This window comes from Haemaphysalis longicornis, unplaced genomic scaffold (assembly GCF_048455015.1).
Source record: "Haemaphysalis longicornis isolate Haplotype H1 unplaced genomic scaffold, Haemaphysalis longicornis Haplotype H1 scaffold_2, whole genome shotgun sequence".
NCBI lineage: Eukaryota > Metazoa > Arthropoda > Arachnida > Ixodida > Ixodidae > Haemaphysalis > Haemaphysalis longicornis.
Genome location: NW_027526295.1, coordinates 235,838,810 through 235,857,829, shown reverse-complemented (window position 1 = coordinate 235,857,829; position 19,020 = coordinate 235,838,810). Strand labels below are relative to the sequence as shown.

At 43.2% G+C, this 19,020-nt stretch overlaps 1 protein-coding gene across 1 annotated transcript; it reads right to left on the bottom strand.

Annotated features, from left to right (window-relative positions):
* Positions 1-1,411: 1,411 nt before the first annotated feature.
* Positions 1,412-16,384, bottom strand: LOC144170160 (salivary anticoagulant protein P23-like). The gene is made up of 6 exons (XM_077699765.1): positions 16,184-16,384; positions 13,937-13,994; positions 12,622-12,733; positions 11,951-12,077; positions 10,223-10,402; positions 1,412-1,948 (listed from the first exon to the last, which is right to left on the bottom strand). Exons 1-6 carry the CDS (start codon positions 16,367-16,369, stop codon positions 1,640-1,642), a joined length of 972 nt encoding a protein of 323 aa, XP_077555891.1. The 5' UTR covers positions 16,370-16,384; the 3' UTR covers positions 1,412-1,639.
* Between the last annotated feature and the right edge of the window lie 2,636 nt (positions 16,385-19,020).

The following is a 19,020-nucleotide window of genomic DNA, read 5'->3' as shown; positions in this document are numbered from 1 at the left end:
TAGGCACAGCATTCACAAAGTTGATTTGGCAACAATGAGTCGCTGTGCACTACAAAATGCGTCAATTATTTTTGTTTGAATCCTTGCAACTGCATCTTCACGGAGGCTAGAGGCCTCAACTTCGCGAGCGCTTACGAGCCACCGAATTTAGAAGACGGCAACGTGGTAATGAAGGACTAATAGCACAACGATGGCACGAACGAGGCGACAGGAGGTGAGCCCTGTAGCCTCGGCGTCTAGAATCGAGACCGAATGACTGGAACAAGAACTGCGATGTTGCATTCGTTGCGCTAACACGGCTAACCACTTACGAGACGAGGCTTACGAGGCCAACAAGGCTAAAAAAGCATGGAGGAAGAAAAAAAAAACTAGAACGAAACAGCCGGAACCATAAAAAGCTGATTCTCATGCCAGTGGATTTCACAAGAAGTTCCATTTCTGGTTCCGTTTACACGGTGATGCGGAAATTTTAGTTCCGATTACCGAGAGTTTTTTTACGTTATCTGAATACAAAACCAACCAAATTCCAGGCAGCTGTTCCGTTTAAGCGGCAATTCCGTTTAAGCGATTTCCGTTTATCGAGATTCTACTGTATCTGCAAATGTTATTTTTATGCCAATGGGCATATTATCGTAAACAAAAAAAGTACGACCTCAACTGGGAATTGAGTTGTTATTCTCAAAAGTATCGCTGCTCTTCTATGATTATATTGCTAGTGGTTTGGAGCAGCACTTCCCATTTATCCTTAGTTATGTCAATTCAACTCAATATTTCATTACCTTGGCTGAAGGCAGGGCGGTCTGTCAGGTTTGACGAATTTGTGTAAGCACTGACAGTTTGCCCAAGATAATTGTATTATTCCGCGTCTTCTAATAAACACTTCCCTGTGCTGAATGGAAGACTCTCTGCTTTATTCACGAATTGTCCACATTTCGTCAAAGTGAAATGCACATAAAACGAACATGATTCTAACTCTAAAATTTATTGTTATAGTAGAATTATATGAAGTTTTTTTGCATAAGGTATGCCGCTGTTGTAAATGTTTAGACAATCTTGATTACACACGTCTCGACACCAACTAAACATTTGGCTTCCTCCGGAGGATTTTTATCTTTTTATCCAGTAGATAACAAGAAATAAGAAATAATTTTCGTGACATGCGCTGATTAATATATTGTCTTTGTTAAGTTGAGGTAATCAAATAGCCCGTAATATGTTTGTAATGGTTTTTTAAGTGGCGTGAAGTCGGTAACGTTCTAGCAAATAAATAAGCATACTTAGTGATTTGCTTCAAAACTGGCCAAAATGCCAAAATATGTGTTTCACCCCTCCCATGCAGGTAAAAGATGTTGCTTGAGAAGACGATCGACAGGGCTTCACTCGCAGTAAATTCGTACACAAAAAACAGGGATTTTATCACAACATGATAATTTATTTTTACGAATGGGTTTCCAGCTTCGCTGCCTTCTTGCCGCCACTTTATCTGTGAGAGAATGCCCATTTGCTGTGTTCGCATTGTTGTTGGAATATAAACAGTCACCAAAGCAAACCCATGTTCAACGCCATGCACGCCATTTCCTTCTTCCCACGTCAGCGTTGATTCGACGACGGCTCCTTCCCTCGCTCCTCACACCGTCGATTAGTTGAGTGACATGTTGACTCTGGCGCATGCGTAGTTCAGAAGCGTTCTGTAGTTCCCGTACAAGTTCATGTAGAACTCCTCCGTGAGCTTCTCAGTGATGAACGACTTGAAATTACACATGCGGACCCGGTTTAGGTCGAGGTTGTTGCTGACCTTGATGTCGAAGTGGACGTGCTCCACGTAGAAGGTGCGTACGTAGCCTGGTCTGTTCTGTGCAGCGGTTACGTCGAATCGTCCCGTTGTGTTGTAGACGACAGCTTCGACGTACACTCTCTTCACTACTCCCAAGAGGCTGTCGCCTTTGGTCTGTCGAGAAAAAAATAATGATTGGTCAACTGGCAAATCTATTAACTGGTACCGCCAATTGGCAGATCTGGTGATTGATCTAAATCATTTGATTTTATTTGATTGATTGCAGTCCGGCTCATTCGGTTATTGAACTGAAGTTCGCGATAATAAGTAACCGTTCTCAAGTTTGAACGTTTTTTTGTGCTTGTATTTAATGTTACCTCTGTTGTGAATATATGCCGGAATAACGCATTTGAGATAGCGTTTTTGCACTTGAACATACGGGTGTGAAGTGAGGAAGCGTTCCCCAATCATTTTTGCTTATGTTGCCAGAAATTGCGAAAGTATGGCTGAAGCAAAAACGCCGCACCAAAGTCGGCGCATACACTTACGGCGGCCGAAGAAAACGGCGGCAGGGGTTCCAGTGGAAAATGAGTTAGTGACCAATCTGGACAGGTCCTGCATAACCCCTTCTTTCAGAACAAAAACTCTATTACTCCTGGCACAATCCCCTCCTCCCCTCCCAAAAAGTGAATGAATAAGGAGATTTTATTTATTTATTTATTTATTTATTTATTTATTTATTTATTTATTTATTTATTTATTTATTTATTTATTTATTTATTTATTTATTTATTTATTTATTTATTTATTTATTTATTTATTGGTATCCTCAGGGTAAGAAATTATAGAGGGAAGTGGGTTGAAGGACGAAAATAGCATGAAAACAGGCAGATATTCAACAACGTTACCAATCTGGCTCAAGAAATGTAGGAGACAATACTTAACGCATTTCTACAGGCATACAAATTTGTACACATACAAATTTCGGAAGTAATACACTAATTTAAATACATATCACGGGTAAGAAATTGCGTGTGCACAAAACAAGATTTATTAAGCAACACTACACAATGCAGAGAGAAATAAATTGACATCATTAATTTCAACAATGTCTTTGTGGAAGGTGGTTCCAGTCATTGGATGTGCGCGGGATGAATGAATTTAAAAAGGTCTTAGTAGCGCAACCAATGACGCCGATTTGGCGCGTGTGATCCAGACGCGATGATACATATGATGGTGAAGTGATTAAACAATCTCGTAAAGTGATGTGGGAAAAAAAACTTCATGAAAAAGGCAGAGACGTGTGATTTTGCGACGTGAAATTAGTAGTGGAAGTCCCAAATTGTTTTTCATCGTGGTTAGGCTCGCTGCCCGGTGTTAGTTTGAGTTAATAAAACGTGCCTAGTTGTTATGGGACATTTTCAGTAAATGAGTACGAGTTTCCGTGGAAGTATCCCAGAGTGATGTTGCGTATTCAAGTTGTGAGCGTGTGATGATTTTGTAAAAACTTTTGTACAAGTTTTTTTAAATGTAAAAATGAAGTTTTACGGACGACGGGGCGGAATTAAAGTTGCGTTTTAAATAGCCAAGCATGCGGTTAGCTTTGTTGGTGATGAATTGGATGTGGATTTTCAATGATAGGTCAGATGTAATATGAAGGCCCAAACACTTGTTAGATGAAACAGATTGCAGAGGGGTGCCGTTTAAGTGATACGAAAACATGTTAGTATCGGCACGACAGATTCGCATGAATTTACACTTGTTAACGTTTAAGATCATCTACCACTTACGACACCAGGAAGGGATAGCGTTAGTGTCATCCTGCAGCGCATGCGCATAATTAATTGTAGTTATTTCACGGAAAATGACGCAGTCGTCTGCGAATAAATGGACTGGGGAAGAAATACAGTTAGGCAAATCATTAATATAGATGAGAAAAAGTAATTGTCTTAATACTCTCCCTTGGGGGACACCGGATAGCACAGGCTGAAATGAAGAGCTTGTCTCGTTAGCAACTACCAATTGTCGGCGGTTAGTGAGGAAACCTTCAATCCATTTTAGTGTATTAGTATCAAGACCAAAAATTTTTAATTTTACTAGAAGTAATCGGTGGGAAACTTTGTCGAATGCTTTCGCGAAATCTAAAAAGGGGCAATCGGCAAAACAACTACGGTAAAGAATACTGTGCAGTTTGTGAGTGAATAGTAGTGGTTGATTCTCGCATAAAAATGCCTTCCGAAAACCATGTTGTGGTGTATGAAAAAAATTAGTTAGATTCCAAGAAGTTTGCTATGTCAGAAAAAAGTATGTGCTCAAGGATCTTGCACTGAACGCTGGTGATTGATATGGGTTGATGGTGAAGGTCTGTCCCTTGATTTAAATGCTGCAACCACCTTCCTCATTTTCCAGTCCGACAGCAGTTCCCCGACGTCAAATAATTGTTGGAAATTTTTAGATAACATAATAGAACAACGCTGTTTAGTACTTTCGAGGAACTTTGGATTAATACAGTCAATACCGAAAACAAGCGATGTTTTGAAGCTGTCAATGATTTTACAAATTTCATTGGGATCTATGCGCGCAGGGTGGATCGGGATATAATCTTAAAAGCTAAATTCTGGCGAATCACAGGTTAACGTGCGTGAAAATAACCGGAAAAGGCATTGTTTAATACACTAGCATACTCACGTTCTGGTATTGGGTGATTGTTTGAATCAGTCAGAGCTATTGTTGTCTTCTCGGGTAAGTTTATTACGCTCCAAAATTTTCTAGGGTTATTACGCAGCATGTCCGCTAAAGTGTTAGTAAGGAAGTTCGTTTTCGCGTTTTTAATTCCAAACACGTATTCTTCAGCTGCTGAATGGCATTGTGACCAACGGCACTGACTGTTAGACTTCGTGGCTAAACGGTAAAAGCCCTTTTTTTCTGTTCGCTAAACGCGTGATATTGTGGTTATACCAAGGGGCCTTAGGGTTATAAGAAATTTCCCATCACCAGCAAGGCGCGCTGGGAGGCCTCCCTGCAGGACCCGAACCCCCAAATTCCAGAAGACCTCGCCCGCTTGGCCAAAGACACCGGACCCCTGCCCAAAAGGGGCCCTGCTGCCCGACAGACGACCGAGAAGACGTCGCCGGCCTAATCGCCCCAGCTTTGGCCAAATAAAATTATTCTGCCTGTCTGTCTACCGAACGCGTATGAAGTGCTTGATGAGGTGTTTTACTTGATTTTTGAAAAGGGTCCAATTAGACTCAACAGTACGCTTATCAAAGCCGTTTAAAAATTAACTTAAAAATGCGTCTAGTTCCTGGTTTATTCTCGTGAAATCGGCGTTGCTGAAATTACCGTATTTACCCGATTCTAACGCGCCCCCGATTCTAACGCGCACCCGATTTTCCTGGCAAAAAAAAACCGGAAAAACTTGCACCGCCGATTCTAACACGCACGGGACTTTGTGACCCAGACAAACGAATACGGGAGAAACGGGCGATTTATTTCCCGAAGTAATCTCATTCATCTCACTCCTCGTCGCTGTCCGCTGACCACAACATCTCGTCCTCGGTGCCTTCAAGCGCATTCGGGATGCCACACTTCTGAACGAACGTTCAACCATGGTCGATGGGATCGTGGCCCACGCCTCGCACGCCCCCCGAGAGCTTCTCCAGAGGTGCACGCTTCAGCCAACCGCTCGTTTTGAACACGTGGGAGCCGCTGCTGCCATTTTGTTATCAAGCGCGCAAGTCAAACGATTTGACGATTTGTGTGAACGCCGATGGAAAAGCCTAGACGCCTAGGCTTGCTGCGTCTGGAATATCGTTATAGTGAACTAGAATACTCGTTGCTAAAAGCTTTGGCGCCATCTTGAGATGGCGATGGAAATGGGTGGGACGAAATTTCCGCTGTTTCGGCAGTTTCGGTTTGTATCCGATTCTAACGCGCATGCAATTTTTCGGCCTATTTTATCCGAAAAAAAGTGCACGTTAGAATCGGGTAAATACGGTACTTAGTACTTTGGTTCGACTAGTAGCCTTTTGCACCGGGAAATCCATCGAAAAATTTAGTAGGGCGTGGTTGCTTAATTTTGGTATATGTGTAATCTCCGAACATGGGTCAGGGCAAGTTGTGAGCACTAAATCTAGTATTGTAGCAGTTGTAGCTGTTATTTTATCTTTAAGACCATTTGAGTTGCATTAAAGTGCACACATAAGTCGAGAAATTGTTGGTGAATGGATAAAGCTTGGCTTAGGAAAGGCATTGGTGGCGACTCGGCCTAAGTGGTGGGGAGAGTGTCGGTAAGGAAGTCGAAACAAGATTACATGCGCAAATGGACGCCGGTGGCCAGAGTGAAGTCTCACAATGAGGCGAAGACCTGCTTGGCTGTGACTGCGGGGGGGAGGGGGGAAGGGGCAGGGGGGGGTGCTCATTAAACAAGGGACCGACTGGCAGAGAGTGCATGAAAGTTGTAAAGAGCATCTATGGGTAAGAGGCACCATAGAGGGGAAAAATACATGGTTAGGAGTGGTGTATCTGTGGACCGGAAGTAGTGCTAGGGAGGAAAATGAGGAAATGGTAAACTGTTTGAGAAGAGATATAAACGAGTTCAAAGATTCGGGCGAAATAATCATAGTTGGAGATATGAATGCCCGTATAGAAGGTTTGGATGGATACACAGATCACAACGGTTCTCTAGTGATAGATCTATGCCAGGAAAACCGGCTTGTAATAGTAAACACGGAAAGCAAGTGTGATGGACAAATAACGTGGGAAAGCGGTAACAGACAGTCCAGCATAGACTACAGTTTAGTATCCGCTACAGTATAAGGAAGGCTGCGGGAAATGAGGATAGATGAAAATGGAACAGACAGCTTAGGAAGCGACCACAAGCGGTTTAGCTTGCACTTTGGAGGCGCAACCCGGAAAAATGCAGAAATAGGTACAATAGGAGGAAATAATTTGAGTAATGAGCAGTTAAAGATCATCGCTGATAAATTGGAAGATGAAATCAATAAATACCCAGGCAAAAATTGGGATTACGACGAAATGATTGAGTTCATAAAGGGTAAGATGAATGAAGCAAAGGAACGAAACCGATGGAAAGGGAAGAGAAAACCGAGAAGCTGGTGGAATAAGGAAATAAAAGAGGCTATTGACCAGCGAAGAAAGGCGTCGAGAGAACATAGAGAAGCAAAAAGAACTGGTATGGAACCGGAGGTAGTGAACTAGAAGTGGGAGGTCTACCGTGGGAAAAAACTATAAGTGCAGAAAATGGTGCAAACAAAGATCAAACAGAAAAGCGAACAATGGATGGCAGAAATACGGAAGAAGGACAAAAGCGCATCCAAGAAGTTTTGGAACCATGTAAAATCACTAAGCTCAAAAATCGATAACCATCAAAAATTCCTGATTGATGAAGAGGGGGAACATTTAGAAGGAGAGCACGCGTTGGCGCATATTCATCGAGTGATTAGTGAGAAGTTTAGGACAATAGTGGTAGGGAAACCTGCACCGATAACATCAGCGCCACAAAAGACTGCGGAAAGGGAAATAAGTTTGAGCAACCTTGATTGGAAAAAAGCAGAGCAAAAGGTTTTCCCCCAGACAGCAGTGGGCCCGGACGGAATACCAATGCAACTGATAAAGCTACTTGGACCTAAAAGTAAGGAATCGTTTATGAGGGCAATAGATAAGGTGATAGAAACCAAACAAATACCAGAGGACTGGTTAGAAAGTAGGATGAATTTAATATATAAAGGCAGAGGAGACAAAGCCAGTATTGATTCATACAGACCACTCACAGTAACGTCAGTGGTGTATAGATTCGTAATGCAGGCGATAAAATCAGAAATTGAAGCATGGATGGAAGAAAATGAAATACTTGGGGAACTGCAGAATGGATTTAGACAAGACAGGCGACTGGATGCCAATCTGTTCGTGATAACGCAATGCATTGAAATTGCGAAAGCACAGAATAGACCACTATGGATTACGTTCTTGGACATTAAAGGGGCATATGACAACGTAAACAGAGAACGGCTGTGGAGGACGCTGAAACTCCAGGGATTAGATGACGAGTTAGTACAGTTCATTATAGCAATCTATAAAGACAATAGAGTGCACCTTACTTGGGAAGGACAGAAATGCGCCCAGCAGGTCAACATCCATCGGGGACTGAAACAGGGATGCCCTTTGAGCCCAATACTGTTTATGCTTTACATGGCAGGGTTAGAAAAGAAAATGGAAGAAAGTCAAGTAGGGTTTAGCCTAACCCATATGCTGCAAGGCGAAGTGGTACAACAGCATATTCCGGGAATGTTATACGCAGACGACATTGTTCTTTTAGCTGATAACCAAACCGATATGCAGCGGCTAATAAATATTTCTGGTCAGGAAGCCAGTGACCTCGGATTAAATTTCAGTGCAGAAAAATCAGGAATAATGGTTTTCAATGACGCTACCACCGACGTAGTGTCTATCCAGTAAGGCGAATTACCTAGAGTGAAGGAATATAAATATTTGGGAGTGTGGATAAACGAAGGGGATAACTACTTAAGTACTCACGAGGAGCAACTTAAGGTTAAGGGAAAGCGAAACGCAGCTATAATGAAGCATAGAGCTCTGTGGGGGTATAACAAATATGAAGTAGTAAGAGGAATGTGGAAAGGAGTAATGGTTCCGGGTCTCACGTTTGCGAATGCTGTACTCTGCTTAAAATCAGACGTTCTATCAGGCCTTGAAGTAAACCAGAGAACGGTAGGACGTTTGGCGTTAGGCGCGCATGGAAAAACAACTAACGAAGCAGTTCAGGGAGATATGGGCTGGGCGTTGTTTGAAGTTAGAGAAGCTCAGAGTAAAATATGCTTTGAGATGAGGTTGAGGGCAATGGATCAATGAAGGTGGGCAACTAAGGTTTTTAGGTACCTATACTTGAAAAGCGTGGACACGCAGTGGTTAAGAAAGACTAGAAGGCTAACGATGAAATACGGAAAGAACAGTGGGGAATCCAAAACAGCCAAGGTAACCAAAAAAGAGGCAAGGCAGATTGAAACGAATAAATGGACGGAAAAAATGGAGGCTAAAACGTCGTTAGAGATGTACAGGGCTGAGAAGATGAACATCAGAAAGAAAAATTTCTACCATAATTCCCAGTGCAGTGCTTTGCTTTTTGAGGCTAGAGCAGGTTGCCTGCGAACTAAGAGTTTTGTGGGGAAGTATTCACAAAATGATGGGGTATGCGTGGTCTGCGGAAAAGAAACAGAAACTATGCGGCACATCGTGTTAGAATGTGAGGGTATCCATCCAAATCTACATGAAGGGAATATTGGGCTTTCAGAAGCCCTAGGATTTAAGGGTATCACAAAGGAAGTTACCTTCAAGGCTGTCGAGAGGACGAAAATAAGATTAGAATGCTGGTGGACGAAAAGCAGAGAGGGGAATATTGCCTAGGACAGTTACCACCTGTAACAGAAAAAAAAGTATTTTGTGCCCAATAAGCTTTTTGTGCCTGCCCTAAGCAGCGCAAGTATTGAACCAAAAGCGTAAAACATATGTATATTCGTCCTTTTTGGTAAGATGACATGTCATCACCCCGATACAAAGGGGAAACCAATAGAAATCATCATCAATCATCATCATCGGGTAGAGCCCGTCCTACAAACACGTGACGCTGCTTGCTTGGCAAGAGACGCGCTCTGCGTGCAGTCCCGTGCACGTCCCAGAGAAAAAAAATATGCCCCGTTCCTCGTGGCGTCAATCTGAACTTCAAGTTCAGGAGCTCTGGCAAGGTCAAGCCAGCGCCTCATACCGTTTCGCAGTGGAAGCGTCTAATGTTCGTTATTTGCGAGGGCAAAGGTGCGCAGAGGGGGACCCGGGGAAGAAGTAAAAGCGCGTGCCATTAGAAATTAGTGGAAATTTAGAGGCGCTGCTGGCATCCAGGTTACTGCTCTTTCGCTCCTACAGGGCTGACAGCGCCGAGCAGCGTATGTGTTTTTGGCTTGCGGTGTCATTGTGTGCGCGTTCACTTCGCGCTCAGGGCGCGAAAGCCGAGCTAGAGCTCTACAAACTTGGTTTAACAACGTTCAACTAAAGCAAACTTTCTCTTGTATTTTTTTACCCACTCTCCGATCGGGCGGAGGATTGTGGGCAGAGCAAGGTTTGTTTACCAGAATGGTAAGGACTAATTTTTTTCTCCAGTAGTAAAAATACTACCTAGGAGTTTATAGAACGAAAAAAAAAGTTCAGAGCCAACGAGCATCATCCTTTTTTGCGGCCTAAATTTTGTAGAACCCAAATTCAAATCCAACACTCTTGGTTTTAAGTCTCGACACTCCTTGTCTAGTGGCTACCAGTTGCACCAGGGAGGGCTCCATTCTATTCGGAACGGGTCCCACGCGATAGACCCAGGCGAACCACGTGGGTTTGCGAGGGTTAAGAAGGAAGCGGATGATCGCCTACCACGGCCGCGAGGTCCGCTGCAATGCCGTCAAACTTGAACGTGCAGGTGATGCTGGTGTTGCCGGCCACCAGCATACGATTACAGTCACCCACTCGGTGCACTGCCGTGTCGAAGTTCTTGAAGTCACCCTCCGTCACGTTCACCTTCAGGTCGCGGTTCGTGATGGCCGTTTTGTACACCTGCGGGAGACAATGTTACACTGAGCGCAATGCCACTTCTTCCTCTAGTGCCGTTCGCGGTAAAGTTGGAATTTGGGAATCCTTTGCCCCCAATTGCCGTGTTCTAAATTATTGGACAATTATTTGTCAACTATGCGATGCAAGTACTGCTGTACACCCCAAGGACAGGTCGCGCGTAATTAGGTAGTACTTTCTTTTTAGTCGCGTAGGGCGGCATCGGTGCGGGAAAGGCAGTGCAGATAGCACGGTGTAATGAATGTAACGTTATCACGTCTCGGTTGCATCTGGCCTGCGACCGATGGCAAAAATAATTAACTCTCTCGTTTTCTCAACTTGAATTCTCCACCAGCAAGTCTCGTCTCATAACACAAGGAAAATAGCATGGAACGTATTTGGCTGGACAGAACAGGAAGTGTTAGAACAGTGGTTTGTTTTGGAATTATTGGCATTTTAGTCTTGATGTTTGCAAGGCATTTGGGCATACAGAGAGACATTCTGTCACGGGCCTGGTCAATACATCTGGGCGTCGCATTTTCTTTAGGAGGAAGGCCCCGACAGAGTGACGAAATCTGTTTGAAATTCAGGTCGTGCTCGCCGGGAGACACTACGTGCAAAAAAAAAAAAAAAATTTGTTGTCACCAATTTCGTAATTGCCAAAAATTAATTCTTAACTGCTGCTTTTACGGCCAGCTATATTATAACGGGAAGTGGGAGGCAGACAATATTAGAATAAGCCCCTCTTTTAAAATACCTATACCGGCCTGTGGTTTCACGTATCCTCGCACTCTGATACATTGGCACTTGAGCTCATATTGAGCCTTTCTGAACCATGGGCCAGGTGCTCCGGGTAGGGTAAAACGCTATTAGCTCGAACTGCATCGAAAATTTTCATAAATCGCTTTCCAGATATTCCTGATGCTACAGTTTTTATTTCAGTTACCAACTCTATAGCATCTAACCCAAATTACCGGCTGGCACAATTTCGACAACAAAAAATCCAACAGCATCTGAGCTCTAAATACCATGCTGAAAAAGGCAAGGGTGGTTTTCTAGCCTTGCATTGCAAATCTTCAGGCTGCATAACACAGCATGACATGTGCAAGTTGGTAGGAATGAGCGGAAGCCAAACTACGCGAAAGACAATGAAAGTACAGTGAGTTGACAGGTTAGGTTGCAAAAGCGTTAGCAGGGCCCCAATCGCGTTGCCCCAAAAAGAGATTGTTTGTCTTCCTACCAAGTGGTGTATATCGAATACAACTTAACCTGGTATCCTTATAGGTTCTGCCAATAGCGTGAACGCTTTTTAATGTGGTGGTGTGTTTTCTTGGTTTTGGGGGGGCCTATTTATGGTTTTTATCTTTTATTTTTTCTCTGGTTTGTATGACGGGTGCGTATAAAAGGTGCAAGTTTCTTTATAACAAATTCCGTTGCAAGTCCGTGCTCGTGCCGTCGTTTCCTCGTATCTATTTTGTGTCTTTTCGCGCTGTAGCTATTTTAATATCAACTACCAACTCGCTCAACAGCACACCCTGTCTGAATACGACTTGCCTTAAACTTGAAGGGAGGTAGACGTGCCACGGGATACAACCCAGGTGTTGCTCTGACGAGCTCAGGCATTCTTTGCAGGAGAACGACGTCAATGAAATCGTTCGCTTCACGTACGGTGTTCCTGGAGCTACCTGTAAGAAAGGAAGAGGAACATAAACTTGCATCCCTCCACCTTGTGGGAAATTGCTCAAACAAAAATACCAACCTCGGAAGAGAGGTTGGGGTGAGGTGGGAGTTGAGACCGGTCCCATTACTAGTACTCTTTGCAACATAGTAAATTTTAACGAAGGCCTCGGGACTTCGTAATAAGCAGCATTTTGTTAAAAGCGAAGGTTATTTGCCCTCCCTGCACTGCCATTGGGACTTTGAAAAACTGCGAAAAAAGCGAGAATTCGATATAAGCGATTTTGTTATAACGAGGTTTTACTGTACAAACTTTTCTGTATTTCAAGCCGGATATTCCCAGACCTCTCGATAGTGAAAGGAGGGAAGCTGTCTCCCCCCTTCCATTAATTCCTACCAGCCCCACTGCTGGTAATTAACGCTGGGTGTTGAAAGTGACGCCCCTTCACGAGCTGTTATATATACACACACGTATTAACAGCGTCGCTACCTCAGCCGCACTTCAAGATATTGACCACACAGGCGGAGTCAGCATTGAAAGGAATCACGTGCCTTTAACGGAGCCTCCGTTAACTTCAGGAGTGCTGTCCCGTTCCAGGAGGCCCATGAAGTCTCGAAAAGAATCCTCATACGTTTGCCCGCTTTCGGCATCTGTATAGCCTGTAAATAAAATGTTATTTCTCAACAGGAAAAATGTTTTGCGTTTCAGTATTCATAGAGCGGCTGGTAGAAGGCATGTAAACTGCTTTTGTGATCATTTTTCACTCACCAGAACATAGATGCAATGATTTGTCAAGTTTGCACAGAAATGGGAAATGTACTGCATAGGTCATTGCGTGTCGCCGTCGCTTCATTCAGGTCTGTTCAACACTGCTCTTTAAAGCGAAGCACAATGCTCTTACGAGTACACCTATAGAACAGTTGACATCGCTGTCAAACGGGAAGAAAATTTGAATGCAGTCAAGGGCGCAGCGGCGAATTGTTGTTGTCTATTTACGCTTCTTGTTCCCTGCGAACAACCCTGAGCAACGGTTAAAAATTCAGCATAATTAGGAATGCGACAAAAGGAGTAAAACCACGTCTGCCAACAAGGATAAACACCCTTTCGTTTTATCTATAGTTAGGCCACACTACGGAAGCCCAAATAAATAGACTTCCAGCAAGGCTCGCACCAAGCGCTATTATTTCTAAAAAAAATTGGGCGGGCAGGCAGCCCCAATGAGATCCTCGAGTCATTTTGCAGATAGCATGAGGTAACGCATTTTAGAGCTCGAAATAGTCAACTTTACAGTAGGCACTCGAAGCCAGGCTTTGGGCCTTCTACTGAAGACCGCTGTCTTCAGGCGAAATTCTCACGGGTGGCTCACAATGTAGCCCTAAATAATTAACCCAACTCTTCAAGGAATAAATATGTGACGAGGTCCGTTTGGGGAACACATACTCAAGTAATATTTCAACCAAGTAACTATAAACACAGCTCGCCAAGTACAGCTATCCCAATTACAGCTAACCCAAGTAACATCCAAGTGGCCTGAAATACAGCTCTCCAAATACATCGCAAAAAAATAAAATGACCAAGAAATGACTAAAATCCGTAAAATCATGGCTAACTTTTGGGTTCCACCTTGGATCAAACATTTCCGGGAGTTAAAATTACGTACGTCGAGAAGTTTTTATAGGTCCTAAGGCCAACGAACTTTTAGAGCTTATATCCAGTGCTCGCAAAATCGGAGTGTACGAGTCTTTTTTAGCCCAATCGTCAAAAATAAACTCCGCGTGCTCTTACTAATTTTGCTCCATTGACCAGCACTGCTCACTTAGGCTTATGACAAGTGTAAATAATCGAATGTGCATGGCACTCACCAAAACACACGAAGGCGAAAAATAGTAGAATGGTCTGCTTCATGGTTTCTTCTTGTTCCTGTTTTATAGACAAAAAGAAGGTTAGAGCTTTTCTTCCCTTTTTTGCTCGCCGTTAGTTCTTTCAAGGAAAAAGAATGATGGGACATTTAGTATGCAATCAAAATTCAGCGTGCGTCATTAGGAAGTATTGCCTGGTTGACATATATAAGCAGGCATTATCAAAGTAAAAAATTTTCTGTGCAAATGCTTCTAAATTCTTCATTCCTGTCTTACATTGTCTGTCAGCTGTATCTTAGCGGATGTCAGCGAACGAAATCAAACCAGTGTGCACAACTGGGGAGCACTCCATGTCATGAGGCACATATAAGCAGGAATCATCTAAGTAAAAAGGTTCCTGTGAAAGTGACACGGGACGGAAAGAATACACACGGACGAGCGCTCGTTCGTGTGTATTCTTTCCGTCCCGTGTTTTTCGTCAGCGTCAAAAATCACTTGTAAATTAAATCGTGTTATCCGTTGCTTTGACTCGATGCCGAGCGATCGATTTACGGCGTGGCGGCTGTTTTTTGACGGTGGCGAAAAAATGTCGATTGGTCGGAGATCTTGGCGCATGTTAAAAGTCCCCAGGTGTTAGTGCGTTTGCAAAATTAACCAGTCATGTTAAGGAGAAATATTTGTGTTATTGGAGCTTTGCTTTCCCCCTTAAGCAAAGATAAACTCCTGAAGTTGAACCTAAATTATCGCAGCCTTACAACGCACAGAAGTATCATCTTGATACCGCCAAAGGCGTCCCGACCTTGGCCTCGATTTCGTACTTGGAAAGACGTCACGTCTTGGAAAGTCGCCATATTTCTGGCGCAGCAAGAACAAGTCCCGGCACCCGCGAAACATGACACGCGCAGATATATCCCGAAAAATGAGGCTGCTTTATTCGACAAAACTTCGGCTTGCGATATCGCTTTATATCAGCCTCTTTTAAATAACAAAGTGTAGACTCTTAAAAAACAGACAATAAAACGCAACAAAAATGTTATACGACGACTGGTCCAGCAATGCTGAACTAACTACGGGCATGCACGCACTTTCATCGAAGAGCCGGAAGGCGAAATTGAGGTGACTGAAACTTACTGGCTGGGCCATTGCCAAAATTTTAAGAAGGGCATGAGAGTTGACGCAGAACATGATGTTATATAAAAGCAACCGTAGAACAGGCATGCAGGTTTTCAGATGTTTGGTTGTAGCAAGCAAAAAGGGCCACCGAAATAAACTTGTACATAAAACAAATTTTTATCTGAGCTCATCAGCGCACACTATTGACACATTAGGATTCAAATGTCCCGCAATTCCAAAAATGTCGTTTTTATTGCACACAAATAGCAGTGAATAAATAAATGTTTAATGGCTCATCGTATCATGGTATAGCTGGTCATAATAAATTATTGTGACACAGGGAAATAACGTTTCTTTGGCAGGGGGGGGGGTTAATTTAACATAGCTTAATTAGAAAATGTGCCATCTGAATGTTCTTCGATATTTCTGCACATGAAAGAAGTTTTCAATTATATGAATCCACTGCAATCTGGACCTGGACCCAGGTAATGCGGCTAGTAGGGTTCGTTTTCTCTCTCTATCTCTCCATGCTTCTACACACCATATCAACTTTCATCTTACGCGCTCACGCTGAGGAAGTCCCAGTACATATCTCGATTACGTATCCGAAATGCCAAAAATCCAGCAATGTAAAAAAATCTAATTATTTTCTTCAGCATACTATGTCCTACATAAATCTCCTGTAGGACGCATATCCTAGTCGGCTGATCCAGATCCATGTTTCCGTCTGATATTTCCTAAACGTACATTTATATCTGTCTAGACAGGCATTACTGAAAATTGCCTCCTCCGATAAAGTCGAGTCCACTGTTTTGTGAACGCTGTGCTTTATACCTTTAAAAACCAGTGAAAGTCCTGGCGACCTGAGTGCAGCACTGAAGTCTATGCATTCATAAACCAGAAGCAGCAAGCTTTAAAGCTAAAGGGCGTCATTTCAATGCGTAACACAAAATAAACGGCGGTCGAAGGATGGGCGAAACCAGGTAAGACGCTTTCGTGCTGCCCGTTGTTGAACGTGCATCAAGTTAACAAAAAAAAAAGCCTTAAAATGGCGTCTTGGGACATTCACGTTATATGACAGGCAGGCAGCAGGACGCAGGCACGCAGGAAGCAAATCCGGAATCAGGGCGTACTTACGTTTCGCAGGCAAGGATTGAACCAACCTCTCGCACACTCTGGCTGATATTCCAACAGGCACCCCAGAGGATGACTGGCACCCACGCGACGTCGCCCGCGCTCCCCTCCACCTCCGGTGACGTCAGCCGCATTATCTGACCCGTTTTTTCCCCAGCCGCAAAATAAGCGCAACCAGTGAGACGGCATCTCGGGTTTCGTCGCGCGGAAGAGACCGAATACCAGACCATGGCTGCTCTAGTCTCCGACCCCTCTCACAGTTTCCCCCTGCTTAGCGTAGCCATGTTGTAAACACACACGCACACACGCACGCACACGCACCTACACACACGCACACACACACAAACACACACACACGTAGGTCGCGGGTTCGATTCCCCACCGCGGCGGCCGCTTTTATGATGGGGGCGAAGGGCAAAAACGCCCGTGTGTATGATATTTCGGCGCACGTTAAAGACCCCCAGGTGGTAAAAAGTAATCCGGAGCCCTCCACTACGGCGCGCCTCATCACCTGCGTTGCGTCGGCGCCTTACACCCTGTATACAATCAAACAATCAGCTCACACACGTAACAACCAATTTGGAGCTTTGTACCAATCCTGCGATCGCCACTCCACGAGATGCGTGCTGTAGTGGATAATTCCGCAATTATAGACAAATTGTAGACTAATTAGTGCACAGACTAGTTTTTGCCCACCCGGAGTACGCACACACACACACACACATACGCACGCAGAGCTCTAGTCTACTGCTTGGACTGTTGTCGTCTGTGTTGAAGTGAAAGGCACTTCCTACCAGCTGATTTAACTTTCCCATCCAGAAGTGATCGGCCGGCCTCAGTAGGTGTTCATTCAGTGTCACCACAAATTAAAATTTCTCTTTTCGGCTTTGCTTCATCCCTAATCTCACCATTGCAGTCAGGGTCTGTGCAAACGGCATAGAACTGGAATTACCTAGCAAACAGTGCTAAACCGAGGTATCAACTTAATTTAATTGGCGTGAAATAGTTTTATTACCCCTATTTTCTTTCCTCTCCCATCCGCGTCTTGTGTAAAGTCATCACTGTCTTCCTTCCCGATCTTTAGACACTACAAATACACATATTGAATCGTCTTTATTCGTTTGCTTGAAAGTTAGCTTAGAGCAGTATTTTTTTAATTAACATTTATAACGTTTTAATTACTTCTAACTTCTGTAATTAATTTTATACCTATATAAAATTTTAAATGTAAGTGTAATTCAAATGATAATTTTTGTTAATTTCTTAGTTTTCATTTCAATTCAACTGAACCTTCAAATTTAGTGAATGATTATATTTAAACGAATTAATTTTATTCATTATCCGATTACTTGTTTAGATGCAAGTTGTCATTCAGCTTGATGTCAAAGTTGACATCTTTCAAGTAAAAGGCGCGCTGGTGAGCTGGTTTGTACCTTGTCGCGGTTAGTTTGAATCGTCCCGCTGTATTGTAGACGAAAGCCTTAACGTTGACGACCTTCACTGTGCCAAATATGGTGTCTCATTCGGTCTGTGGAGGGAAAAAATATAGATTAGATTAGGTCGGATAGATAGATAGATAGATAGATAGATAGATAGATAGATAGATAGATAGATAGATAGATAGATAGATAGATAGATAGATAGATAGATAGATAGATAGATAGATAGATAGATAGATAGATAGATAGATAGATAGATAGATAGATAGATAGATAGATAGATAGATAGATAGATAGATAGATAAGAGGATAGTTAATTATTTATCACGATTAGTAATTAGGAAGTAAATTTTAAGAAACATTCATTAATTATCACTTAATAGAGTAATTACTTATGTGAATTTTACATCAATATGAACGGCAGGCTTCGTAAATAACTGCCGGTTTGTGGAGCCAAAAATACACAGGTTAGATTATATAATACTACCTAATAGATGCAAGGATAATAATTTAATACTCCTATTTACTATATTTAAATAATAAGCCTTAATATCCATTATATTTAAAAATTCGGTAATAAGGGTAATAACTGCCCTTTTTCACATAGTTTACATCTTTTTCTGTTTTTGTTTTTTCTGTTGTTCAGAGCCTAAGTACAACCAAAGTTTAGTTAGAATTAGTGCTTTTTGATAAATACGAATATCAAAGGAAAGCAAATGCGAATGATTGTTTGCTGAGATTTGAGCAAACAAGACATTGTGAGCCTCCTGGCGGGCACTACGTCGGGCAGCCAATATCCGCCTATGATTAGGCTGCCCTATGCCGGCACAACTACATGCCACCGTGATGCAAACACTTGGAAACTGTTCATCGGCACATTTTACTAAAGCACGTGCAGTCCACCTTAATTTATTACATAGCTCTTCACAGAGTAGCCTACACAGACGCAGCCCTTGTCTGTGCAGGTGAAGTGGTAGCCGTTGCGTGTACTGGCCACGACACCTCGAAAGTCGCTTCTCTTCGTGCCACTATAGGAGAAGAAATTCCGATTGGTGAACAGATGGGCATTGCTCTCGCCATCATCCAGCACCCCCGTTACATCTATACCGACTCCCAGGACGCCTGCCGTGCCTACGTACCTGGTCTCATTCTTTCTGATGCTCATCACAATCTCGACACCCACCAACCACCTGAAGGGAAGCGGACCATCAGCATCATCTGGACTCCGTTTCAGACTGAAGTGAGGGATAATGCCCAAATCCCTTTGCACGCGGAAAAGCTAACGCCCGTGCCATGCTTTCGCGGGACGAAGACCCGGAAGAGCGACTGGACCCACCTACCCCACTCACCAACTTTAGGAGCACCACAAGACGCTATCTGGAGCAACGCCGCACTCTACAA